General features: G+C 41.2%; 1 protein-coding gene across 7 annotated transcripts in view; it reads right to left on the reverse strand.

The window, feature by feature from the left end:
- Positions 1–12,453, reverse strand: part of USP6NL (USP6 N-terminal like) — a 182,896-nt gene that overhangs the window by 35,443 nt on the left and 135,000 nt on the right. For 5 of the 7 annotated variants that reach the window (XM_047065505.1, XM_047065511.1, XM_047065507.1 and 2 more), the window contains 4 exons: positions 11,295–11,402; positions 5,814–5,923; positions 3,599–3,647; positions 1,955–2,075 (listed from right to left, as the gene is read on the reverse strand). In XM_047065505.1, coding sequence (XP_046921461.1) covers positions 1,955–2,075; positions 3,599–3,647; positions 5,814–5,923; positions 11,295–11,402 — 388 coding nt within the window. Of the gene's footprint in view, positions 1–1,954; positions 2,076–3,598; positions 3,648–5,813; positions 5,924–6,400; positions 6,563–9,412; positions 9,890–11,294; positions 11,403–12,453 lie in introns of those variants that run through there. The other 2 variants (XM_047065510.1, XM_047065509.1) reach the window with 2 other exon arrangements.

Here is a 12,453-nt window from a genome sequence, read left to right on the forward strand (position 1 = left end):
TATAAACTAAAGAAACTTTGTTTAGCTCTCTCTGCCAGACTTAGTTGATCGTAGAGTCCACCTTTTTTTTTCCCCCACAGAACATCTGTTTCCAAAAATGAAAACTGTGTTTCTCCAAGAACGCAAGAGACATGCTTTTGGGAAACACTGCTTTATAATCTTTGGGGAAGGCCTATTTGTTAACTAATTTTCAGTTTTCTAAGGTATTTGTAAAAATTTCCAGAGATAGAGATTCTATGCCTCCCATAGTAACATTTTCCAGGGAAATTAGGTCATAAAAAAAAAAAAAATCTATATCTGTGCCACTTTCCTGGTCAATTTGATAAGAATGGGAATTGGAAGAATTTCAAGAGAAGGTCTCATTTTGAAAAAGGCAATGCCCCTCGGTAATAAACACTAGCTCAAGGATGCTAAGATAGCTAACATTTCTTCACTTGTTAGTGATATCCCGGACTTGGTGTTTTAAAATCTCATTTTCTTCAGCCCTCACTTTATTCTATACATTTCTAAGTGACATCACTATCATACAGGATTTGCAAAGAACCGAGGCAACCTTTAGTTATAAAATTCCATCTGCAGACCTAGAAGCAAATATCTCTAAGTATAAACTTACCCACGATAATGACCTAAGCTGCACAATAAATGCAAACGTTAGGATAGTAAGAATGTTACTTTACAGATTAGACTGGTGACAACTGCTGAAAGTAAGCTATCGGGTATGTTTGAAAGAAAGGACTTCCCTGAACTTGGGCAGTCTTCCACGTGATTACATACTCCTGAGTATGCCTCTGCACATGCCTCTGCACTTCAGCACAGAGGAGCAACGCCAGTCAAAATAAAGATGGATAAGGGACAGTCGTTTTTCTTCAAGATGCCTTTTCAAATGACTGTGTGTTGGATGGCAGTTCAAAATGCTGTATCTTACCTCTTACTTTTGGAGTCTACTGATGGGATACAAAGTGTCCAGAAACAGTTATCAGCGGTAGAAGTAGTAATAGTAGTAGTCATTAAAAAAAAAAAAAAAAAAAGATTCCCTAGGAAAACTGAGGGAGATGACCACATGCACACGCGCGCGCGCGCGCACACACACACACACCACAAAATACCTCCATAGAAACCACATGGTAAGAACGTGAGATTTAATAAGCTATAGTCATAATTCTGAAAATGTTAAAATATCACTTTCAACATGTGGCAGGTTCCTCACCACATCAAGCTTACTCACAAATGGAACTTAGATGATCCATTTCTTAGAGGGATTCATGTCAAAAATGTTTTTAATTTGGTATTATCATGGATGGCACTGGGAACATAATTTTGCATTATATGGGCAAATGGCACTTTTACTTCCAAGAGAAGTTGCAATACAAACTCTCCAAAATCTCTTGTATATGCTTGGCAGATTTAGGAAAAAGGTTATTAAAAACAATCTTCTAACCTGAGAACCAAAAACTCATGCAAGTTTTGAGATATTAAATAACAAAGTACCCGCAGCATGTCATCAGCCGCCTTTTATTGTAAAATGGAATCAATTTTATGGCTACAAGAAGCAAAGCACACATCTCACTGAAATGAGAACTGCATGACAGTCTGAAAGTTCTGGTCAAAAGGCATCTTTTATTTCTCCCGGTAACACAGCTCTTCCTAAATTCCTCCAAACCTAAATTAGCTTCTTCTGACTGGGGGCAAGTGAGGAGAGAATTTCAGAATGCCAACAGTATACCTTGAGGCAAACACAACAGAGATAAACGTGAACAGAAATGTTTAGCAAAGTTCAATAAAGAAGGAGGAAATAAGAAATGACTCACAAACACTAATTAACCGAACAAACTCCCAGACATTAATTTTTGGTCCTTAACCCTAACAAGCATCTCCCAAAGTTTGACTTTGTTTTAATTTACCTTTTTCTCCCTTCCCTGTTTATTGTTTTGTGTAAACTCTGGGGTTTTCTTACCATGCATGGCATGTTTGGGGCCTGAGAATAGTTTGACCAGGGCCCAGAAGGCATCTTCTTCATTCATATACATAAGGAGCAAAGCTGTGATCTGGCTCATCCCCTGACAGTATCCAACTTCCTGAAGACAAATGAGAACAAAGAAACTGGGGGTTTTAAGATCAAATCACATGGATATACACATATAAAAAACTGCCCTACAAAATAATCAGAAAATGCTTAAACACATTAAAGAATGGGCAATTCTACAGATAAAGACTACAATTTTTACAACACTGAACTATATGCTATAAAAGAATAAATTTGTATTCAAGAATGAATGTAGAAGTGTGGACAAAGTCTAAAGCTGCATGTATTTTTATTATCTCCTATTCAATACCATTATACCTTCTGTAAAGAGTGCTAGGTTTATTTTTCCTTTGTATGTATGATTCTCAGTTCAATACTCCCCCTCTTTGTTCAAATGCTGGCAAATTTCTCTCCTCCTACAGTTTCCACGTTGCTGTCTCTTTTCCTCTGGATTTCCAGGCCTTTATATAGACACATTTTGGGATACCCAACCAGTCTCTGTCCCTTCTCTGAGAATTGCCTACTCTCCCCATACTCCCTGCTTACGATGGGGCCTTAGGGCTTCATGTTTGTGCCACATGAACCAAAGCTGCTGGAGTAGAAGAGGTCACCTGACCCCAGGGGAACAGTTAATCGGCTGCACTGACTAATCCCATACTCTCTCGAGGAGATCTGTAATCAGATGGTGGAATGCAATTTCAAAGAATGGTCATGTCGACCATTCTGTGGGTGCTATTTTAGCCATGGGAAAAGTGAAAAGTGGCAAAGAAAGGAATCTGGACAGAGATAGTGGGACAAACAGTTTACAGAGATAATCAGAGTTACCACATGGCCTCAGAGTGGAAAAGACAGAGTATAGCTCTCTTTCTCAGTGAAGTCTTCTCACTCTCACTGTCCAGCTCCAAATTCCATGAGGCCCAACCATTGCTTCATTTCTATGAAATGGCCTTTAATAAACTCTTTAACTTGTCCTAGCTTGAACTTTCTCATAACTGAAATGCTTTACTATAATAGAAATTACACACCCAAGGTTCAAGGTTGTCCTCCTTAGAACCCAGTCAACAAGCATTTATTTAACATCCACATTAGGTTCAACACTAATTTATCTTTCCCCAAATTATTATGTTCCCCTGAGTTATAAGTACGTTAAGAACAACATGTTCCATTACCAAAAAGTTTACTTTTAGCCTGCTCCTGGGCTTGGCAAGTAGGTCCATACCCTGAAAGGCAACCTCGGTCCCAGTGGTGGTGAGGAATGTTCAAGGGTCAAGCAAAAATTAATCTGCCCACTGACTCCCTAAACTTCTAGCCCTGCTCATTCTCAGCACTACTGTGTAAAATAAAAACAAGACAAACAACATCACAAAACAACAAAACAATCCAGAGAAAGAGGGGAAAACGAGAGATTCACTGGCATGCGGTGGTTTTTCCCACTTCAAAGTGGCTCTGTTCTAAGACCCCAGGGTCACCAGAGGAGCCTTGAAAAGACCCACAGAGGCAGGGAGAGCCCCAAGAGTTCCTCCAGTTCCTCAGAATACAACCCAAAGAGCTGTGGGTGGGTGTGCTCCAACTCACCGTGTTATAAATAGAATATGCAGCAAGAACATGGAATAGGGATTGTTGCCTAGAGAAAAGAGAATTTATATTAAACACAATTCACTTATTTCACCTATCTTTAAAAACACAAACTTAAACAAATAAACAGTTTGCCTCAAAACAGATAATCCAGACAAAATCACTGTTGTAATAAAGAAATGACCCCCAGCTCAAACGTGAACGATAATCTATACAGTCTAAATTCAAGGTTAGATGACATTCATTCTGATAAAATTTACACCAAAAAACACAAAGGGCTTCACAACCTCTCAAACTTGTTGCCATCCTTCACTGAACTATTCTCACTACAAAATCAGCCACATGGGAGCAGCCAGCTTCACAGAACTATGGAGGCCTGGCGAAGCCTATGACAGTGCCAGCTCAGTACAATACCGTGCAGGGCTGGGGCCACATCCCGTGGGAAGCTGTATGTGCTCTCGATAAGCCCCCACGACATGGTGCTATCGGTCCCACAGCCAGGAACTGGGTTCCAAGATCCAAGCGGCAGAAATGGGGATGGCTCAACCCACTATGATCCCTAGGAGTCCACTAGCAAAACGTTTGCTTCCCATCCCATCAGCCTTAAGCGCTGCTGGTCTAGGAGTGATCCCACTGAACTGGTAGTTGAGATTGCCACCCAGCCACTTTGGGCTCCTCAAGCCTCTGAATCACCAGGCGAAGGAGGCTGACTGTACTGGTTGGAGGGGCTGATCCTGGTTACTAAGGAGAAACTGAGTTGCTACTACATAATGGATGTAAGGAAGACTATGCCCAGAACACAGGAGAATACTTAGGGGGTCTCTTAGTATAACCAAACCTTGCGACTGAAGTCAATGGAAAAATACAGCAATCTAATTCAGGCAGGACTGCTAATGGTCCCGAATTAAAATTTAGGCCATCCCACCAGGTAGAGAACCACTACCAGCTGAGGTACTTGCAGAGGACAAAGGGAATATGAAATGTGTAGTGGAACCCAGCCACCACCACGTGCCCAGCCACAGAAATGACCGTTATCACTGTTCTGAGCATTTCTTATTTTGGCATGAGTGTGTGTGTGTGTGTGTGTGTACATAAATATATATATTTTAAAAATATTTTTGTCTTCCTCCTTCCTTTTCCCTTTTCATCTAATGTATTAGCTATATTAGATATATTAATAATAATTAACTTTATATCGCAGTATTTAGGTTTCAGAATATCAAAGCAAAAGAGTAACCATCACCAAAGACTTTGCATCCTCTTGCGGGGTAAGGACTAGCATAGTTTCAGTCCTAGGCAAAATCGCGTTAGGCAAAAGTATGGCCTTGTATTTATCTGTATTCGGAAACTGAGTCGACAAGGATACACGGTCACAGTCAGGTTTATGTGTCACCTTGGTGAGGCTACAACTCCCAGTTATTCAAAAGCTAACCTAGGTGTTACTGAAAGAAGGTGTATTTGGTAGATGCGATTACAATCTATAATCAGCTGACTTTAAGTAGGGGCAATTGTCCTAGATAGTCTGGCTGGGCCTGATTCAATCGGTTGAAAGGTTTTAAGAGAGATGTGAGGCTTCCCTGGAGCAGCTCTTTCTGTGGAAAGCAGCCCGGCTTGTGCTCACGAGTGCCAGCCTGTCCTTTCTGATGGCCTGCCTCCCCATCAGGGGACGTGCCTCGCCAGCCCCCGCTACTGTATAAACCAACTCCTCTCAATAAATCTCTGAATACACACCTCTCACCGGGTTTCTGTTTCTTTTGTTGAACTCTACCTGATCCTGAGGTCATCAAAACTATCCCTCTCATTCGTAAACGGTAGTACTCATTCATTCATCCATTCCTCTTTTTTTGTTTCAGCTATGCTTTGGGGTCAAATTTATAGGGATCTATTTGTCACTGACATGGTTCTCAAAAAGTAACACAATCTCAAATTTCTTTACTAAGATTGTAATAAAAGTAGCTACTGTATTTTTAACCATTCTTGGATCATAAAATGATTCCTTACCAACTGTATGGCATCTACTATGTCAAAGGTTAAAAAATTTCAGTTAACCTAGATCCTAAGTTTCATACAACACAGACCAAATGAGCTTAAACTTTTAGGACATACATCAAAATTATAGTTCATATAAGACATTCTACTTACTCATGTTTTAAGTTAATGAAGACTTTAATAAACACTATTTATAAATGCCATTTATATTTCAAACTTTACTTACTTAACACCATATCGGTCTCTAAACATAATATGGTCCCTAAATGTGCGGTTGACGTCAAGGTCTATTTGTCTGATGTCAGGTGAACAGCCCCGTGCTCTGTGCTTTAATTTCTGAAGAGAAAAAAGAGGGGAAGAAAGCATGTTTTTATGGAAATCAGTTGTTGAAAATAATTCTCATTAAAATAATAAATCAAAACATAATTCTCATTTAAAAGCTGTTTTCATTTAGGAAGACCACGCCCATGGCTCACCAATGAATATGAAAAGGCACACAATGAAGAGCGTCCCTCCCACCCATCCCCCCACCCTCTCCCGACTCGGGTCTCCCTCACACCCATCCTCTCCTCTTCCCACCACCTTCTCTCATTCATCTTAACCATACAGATTTTAATTTTGAAGGAAGAACTTCTCCGAGTTTGCACTGCTCAGACTCCGTAAAAGCACTTCACAGCTGGGCCACGCAGTCCATTATGAGTTCTTGTTGCTTTCCGGCACAGTGTTTTTGTTTTCCTTCAAGCTAATCATTGCCTTCTTTCTTGATTTGCTTCATTTTCTGTTTGCTTGCTGCTAATCCAATCCCAAACTCACTTGAAGCCGCACTGATCTCCTCTGGTGCTGTTGCAGGGGAAAAGGTACTCTCCCATTTCCACTTCTTGCGGGTGTTCTGCCACAGCCTCCTGTCCAGCTCCAGCCTTGGGCTCCCGGACCTCAGGATGTGCTGCACAGCTGGGGTGTGGGGGGGTCCCTTTCACCCTCAGCTGGGCCATCCTTCGCTTGGGTCCCCTGTTTCCTGGGTCTCACATCTTCTTCTTTCTTGGTTTATTCCCTTGTCCTGGAGGGGCACATCCTCTAGTAGCTCCTGTGGAGGGTGTACGGAAGGTAAATTTTTTTGGAACTCTGAATGTCTGATAATTCTACCTCCTTACTTAACTGTCTGGCTGTTTTAGAATTCTAAGCTGGAAACTACTTCTGCTCAAAAGGCACTGCCTTTACTGTCTTCTAGAGCTTCCGGTGTTGCAACTCTAATTCTGGTTTCTTTGTATGAAATCTTTTTCTCTCTAGAAGCTTGTAAGCAGTTTTCTCTCCACATTCTGAAACTTTACATTTCTGTGCTTGATTTGTATCTATTTTTATCCACAGGGTTGGGCACTTGACAGATCTTTTCAATCTTAACAACTCGGACTCCCATCTCTCAGTTCTGAGTAATTTCTTCAGTAACTCCTGGGTCGATTTCCTCAAACCTTCCTGCCGCATTCCCATTTTCTCTTTCTGGAACTCTTGCTATCACAGTGTGGGATCTCCTGGGCTGTCATTTAATTTTCTTATATTTTCTCTATTACTTTCCATCTCTTTGACTTTATCATCTTTCTGGAAAACTCCTTCAATTGTTATTCTCAAACTTCTCTAAAATCTTTCAGTTCTATTTTGATTTTTTGTAATTAATAACTCTCTGTTGTTCTCAAAGGTTCCTTTTAATAGCATCCTGTACTTGCTTTATGGATGTAACATCTATTTCAATCCCTCTGAAGATATCTGTGATGGGTTTTTTTTTTTTAAAGTTTTCTTCTTGCTGTATAGTCTGTTTCTTACAAGTTTTTTTTTTCCATTTGTTCTCGTTTGTCTTTCATGTTAGCTCCTTTCCTCAAATGAACAGAGGTATTTCGTTGTCTGCTTCTATTTAAAAGTACAACACTAGAAGCTGATGGAAAGCTCTGTGTGCGGAGGTGGGGCTTCACCACCGTGTCCTCACTGTAGAGTGACGTGGCTGGGCAGCTCCACTGGGGGGTCCCCCTGAAGCCAGTACGTCTGGGTGTATTTTCTGGGGCTGGGCAGGTCCCCCAGAGAAGTGTCTTCTGGGCTCCTGTCGGGAAGCCAAGCACGTGGCTGCCAACGTTCAGGGAGTACAGGAGGAGAGGCTGGGACGCTCCCAGTGCAGGACATGTACTCTTCCGTGCCCTCGTCACAGTGGCCCCACCCTCCGCAACGTGTGTGTCCTCTCCAGTCCAGAGGCCTCTGGTTCACTCTCTCCAAACAGTAGACCTCAGCCTCGAGCCAGGGCTGCAGAGGGACCTCGGGGGTCTCACTGCTTCTGCCACCGGACTCTGAACCGCTTCCACTGTTTTCAGCTTCCCTTCCACTCCCAGAGGTACCTGGAGTTGGCAACTACCAAGCCTTCTGGAGACTCAGATATAAATCAGGTTGCATCTCCCATCTCCCACAGCCAGCCTAGGATTTCATTTTCCCGGGTCTGCTAAGTTTATTAAATGTTTGTCTGAATTCTGGTTTCCAAAAATTGGCAGCATTCTCTCTTCCATTTTCATATTCCTTGCGGGCTTGCTTTTTCAAAAACTGCTGTCAATTTAGTGGCATTTCAGGGAGGAAGGGAGCTAAGTGAATATATTTAATCTCCCAAGTTTAACTAGATAAGAGATTAAAATTTATACTAATCTATACTTAACCATGCTTAAGTATAATTAAGCATCTACATACGCTATTATAACTGACTCATTTACCATGTACTGGTGTATATATCTATATCTATCTATATCTGTCTTAACTCCAACGAACACATATAAAAACACAACTGCTAATTCTCGACTTCAGCTAAAAGTAGAAAGAAGTAGGCTATCCGGAATATGAGTGTATGTGTTAAGTGTTTCATGACTACGTGTACTCTTGGGTTCTGAGGCAGGAGCTCGGAGAACGGCAGTTTCTGTAGCTTTTAAAATCATGATGAGTAACCATGGTCTACTTCAAAGTCCTAAATACAGAGGAAGATATTTACAGTACTGTATTAGAATCACATGACCACTAAAATGTTATTGTATACTATCAGTGATAAAAGTTGATACCAAAATTTAGTTAAAAAATGATAATCTGTTCATATTTGTTCTTTAATTTTTTTTAAGGTAATGGGCAAGTAAAGAGGTTTCAATTATCATTCTACAGGCCTCCTGGCAAAAACTGAGAAGTCTAAAGACAGAAAGAAATGTTTGATAGGACATGATAAAATAGTTCAAAGGCAGAAAAACACGCAAATATGTCTATAGTATTACTTTCTCTATAGGACAAGGAAATCCAACATAAAAAGGCCTCAAGACAGAAGCAAATCCCAGTTAAGTAGTAAAAAAAAGTAACGGGTCAGAAAGATGATGTCATTGCCTGTTTACACACAAGAGTACAGAATACAGGGAATCAAGCATATTTCTTACCTCAGTGCAAGGAGGGAAAGCAGCTTCTTGGTTATCTCTGGAACTGGGTGGCTGAGACCCAGGAGTGTCAACAATAATACAAAACACACATTTCATTTCAAAGAAATCGGATCTAATGACCCTATAAACCTGAAGGTGGAAGAACGGCGGAAAGCATTTACGTGCAAACTCGGGATATCCCTGTGTGTTGGGCCAACAAGATTATGACGCCTGTAGGTGAGGCTGAGAAGGCCGTAGGTGAGGCAGTTAACCGCGACGGACTGAACCGCCGGCCGTGAGACCGATCAGGGACACAAGAGAGGCGGATGACACTGAGGTGCAACTAAAAGAATAGGAGGAAGTGGTAGACAAGAGCGCCAGCTCAGGAGCCAGGGACCATCTCACCCACCTGAGAAAAATCTCAGCAGTTCGACTCCTAGTGAAGTTCCAACCTGAAGAGGGCAGTTCATACCATCTTTGGAGAAGGGAGAGTAGGAAGGAATGGGAAAGGAAGAAGATCAAATAATGATGCCGGGAAAACTCAGAGAGTCAAAAGAGGAACTGATGGCAGTGTTCGAAAGGGATGGAAGTACTGACGGGCCAGTCATTTCCTTTGTGGTTGCCATCGTACAACTGGCACTTACTGAATGGATCTCTCGTGTGAACCAGTGCCCGGATCATTTTATGCCACAGAGAAAAGGTCTAAAAGGAACTGAAAGCACAGTGCTGCTACCAGTACCTGTGCTGGGTCGAACAGGGCCCCCTCCCCAAATTCACATCTATCCAGAACCTGGAAATGTGACCTGATTTGGGGATTAGGGTCTTTGCAAATGTCATCAAGTTAAGATGAGACCATCCTGGATTGGGATGGACCCCAATTCCAGTACCTGGCGTCCTTATCAGGTGGGACACACAGATGCGCACAGGGAGAAGGCCACGTGAAGACGAGGCGGAGACGAGGGATGTGGCTATGGGCCCAGGCGTGCCCGGGGGGCACCGGCAATCCCCGCAGCGAGGAGGGGGCAGGAAGGAGTGTCCCCGAGCCTGAAGAGAAACCCTGGGCCCACCAACACCCTGACGCCAGACTTCTCTCCTCCAGAAGTGAGACAGAAGACACTGCCGCTGTGCTGAGCCACTCAGTTTGTGGCACTCTGTGGCAGCCCAAGGAAACGAATGGAGCAGGCGAAGGAAGAGGAACTGTGTTCTCTCATTAACTCAACCAAAATTTAATGAGCACTACTACGTAGCCAGGCACACTGTTCTAGGGGCTGGGGTTACATTCTGTATGTTTTCTCAGACATCACTTTCAATACTGGCTCTAAAACTACGGTACTAAAAGCAAATTATCTTATCAACAGGCTAAAATAATGTGAAACTCTAAAATCCTAAGACATAAACCCAAAGTCCGGGTAGGGCCCAAATGGCGAATTTAAAAAATGTTTCAGACACACAAAATAAGTAACTCTTTAAAATTAACCATTTTTTTATCTTTCATCTTGGTAAAATTTTACACATACATACACACACACACACACACACACACACACACACACACACACATTATATGAAAAAGAAAAGAAAGTATCAAGAGTATTCCAAAGCTCCCTTTATGATTGGTACTGGGTTTAAATTATAAATAATTTTTCTGTTAGCCATTGTATTCTACTTTAATTTATTCCATTTATTTACATTTTCTGAGGAATATATTTCAGAATGATTTTTAGATATGTTTCCTATTCCTTTCAAACACTGATATAAAAGGTAGGTTTAGAAAGGGTATTGAAGGAATGACTAGACAAATTTAACACATTAGCTAGTTTAAGGAAAGTGTTACTCATCACGGAGTCAAAAGTTGGACTTTTTATTAATAAATAACAAAACTGGGAAATACCTACTAATCTTGGAGGCAAACTTTTTTCTCATGCCCAGAAGCAAACAGTCAAGCACACACAGGCAGCTGTTGAGTAACGGTAGTTCCGCAGCCGTCTTCCCACAATGTCCATGAGGGGGAACCGTAGATCTCTTTAGTGACACCACACTGCCAAAGGGCAGCTACGATGAGGGGTTAGTCCATTTTCCTCACGAATATGCCCCAACACTGATCATTTCAAGTACACGAAAAGCACTTGATACTGACCGACTGATATAGAAAATAACATTTTCTTAGAAAACTCAATGTACTGTAATTTTAATATAACTTCAAATGACATGAATATCTTACATCACCTTGAAAGCGAAAGGAAATGGGTTTTACTTTTCAATTTCAAAACAAGTTAGCTGTACATACTCACACTATACAGGTCTCTTGTTTCTTCTTTCATTTTAGGGATCTCCAGAAGTAGAGCCCAGACTTCACCTCTGAGCTGGAGTGGGATTCCTTTGTAAATTCTCCTATGAAACTTATTAAAAGAAACATAAATTGAAGGTTACAAATGACCAAATCTTAGACTGATCCCTCAAATCAAACTAATTAATATCTGTCAGTCCTTTGTTTTCAAAGTATCCATGACAAATGATACATTTTGACATGGCACACTTGGATCCTATCATCTCTCCTCTTTTGATAGTGATGGAGACATACACAGAAAGAAGTCACAAGTAAGAAGGTGGTAATATGACTAGTACATTTCAGTATTTTCATACCATTACAAAGGCACCCCTCATACAGCATGAAAGCATAATCTGTTCCCCTTTTAAAGGTGTGAACATGATTTACACATTCCCTGTTGATATAATTAACTAGTTATGTACTTTCTTCCTTTTCCCCCGTTCGTCTAAAAGGCTCCAAATAACAAAAAAGGTCACCTTGTCCCAGAAGTGTTTTCATGGCGTGTAAATACTGGAACCCCTAATGTCTTTTCCTGCAGCAACCCCTCTCTGGGGCTCTCCAGAATGTGTCAACACAACATATCCTGTTATCCTCGGCTAACTCCACCCTCAATCTTCAGTTCTCTCCCTGACTCCTGGCCTCCCTGTCTCTCCCCTCCAACCCACCACCCCCCCTCCCTGTCTCTCCCTTTTCCCTCTCCTCTTTTCAATTTTGGTAGTTCTTCAGGAATACCTTGCCATCACCTTTGAACGAAATGAAGAATAAATCATCAGCTTCATCAACTCTTTGGGTCCTTGTACACTTCTATCACTCTACGAATCTTAAGACTGTATACACTTCTCCATCTTCTTGAGATTGTCTCTTTTTTTTCCTCAAGGCTAATTATTCAAAATAACATACAAATCTATTGTGGTCATTACAAAGTTGTGCATAATAAAACCTGAAACTTTAAAGTAAATGTCCAAACAAGGAAATGATTAAACAAATTGTGGCAGAAATCTTAAGGAGTAAGGTAAGAATAGGTACATAATTACCTTTACGATCAAAATAATCTATGTTAATAGTATGGCTAAGAAAATAAGATGTAAGTTGTAATTGAAATGCTGACAAGTTATGAACTA

The sequence above is a fragment of the Lynx rufus genome, unplaced genomic scaffold (genome assembly GCF_022079265.1).
Source record: "Lynx rufus isolate CCGP_SWC_20201006 ecotype Redwood Valley unplaced genomic scaffold, mLynRuf1.p SCAF_7, whole genome shotgun sequence".
NCBI classification, from domain to species: Eukaryota; Metazoa; Chordata; class Mammalia; order Carnivora; family Felidae; genus Lynx; species Lynx rufus.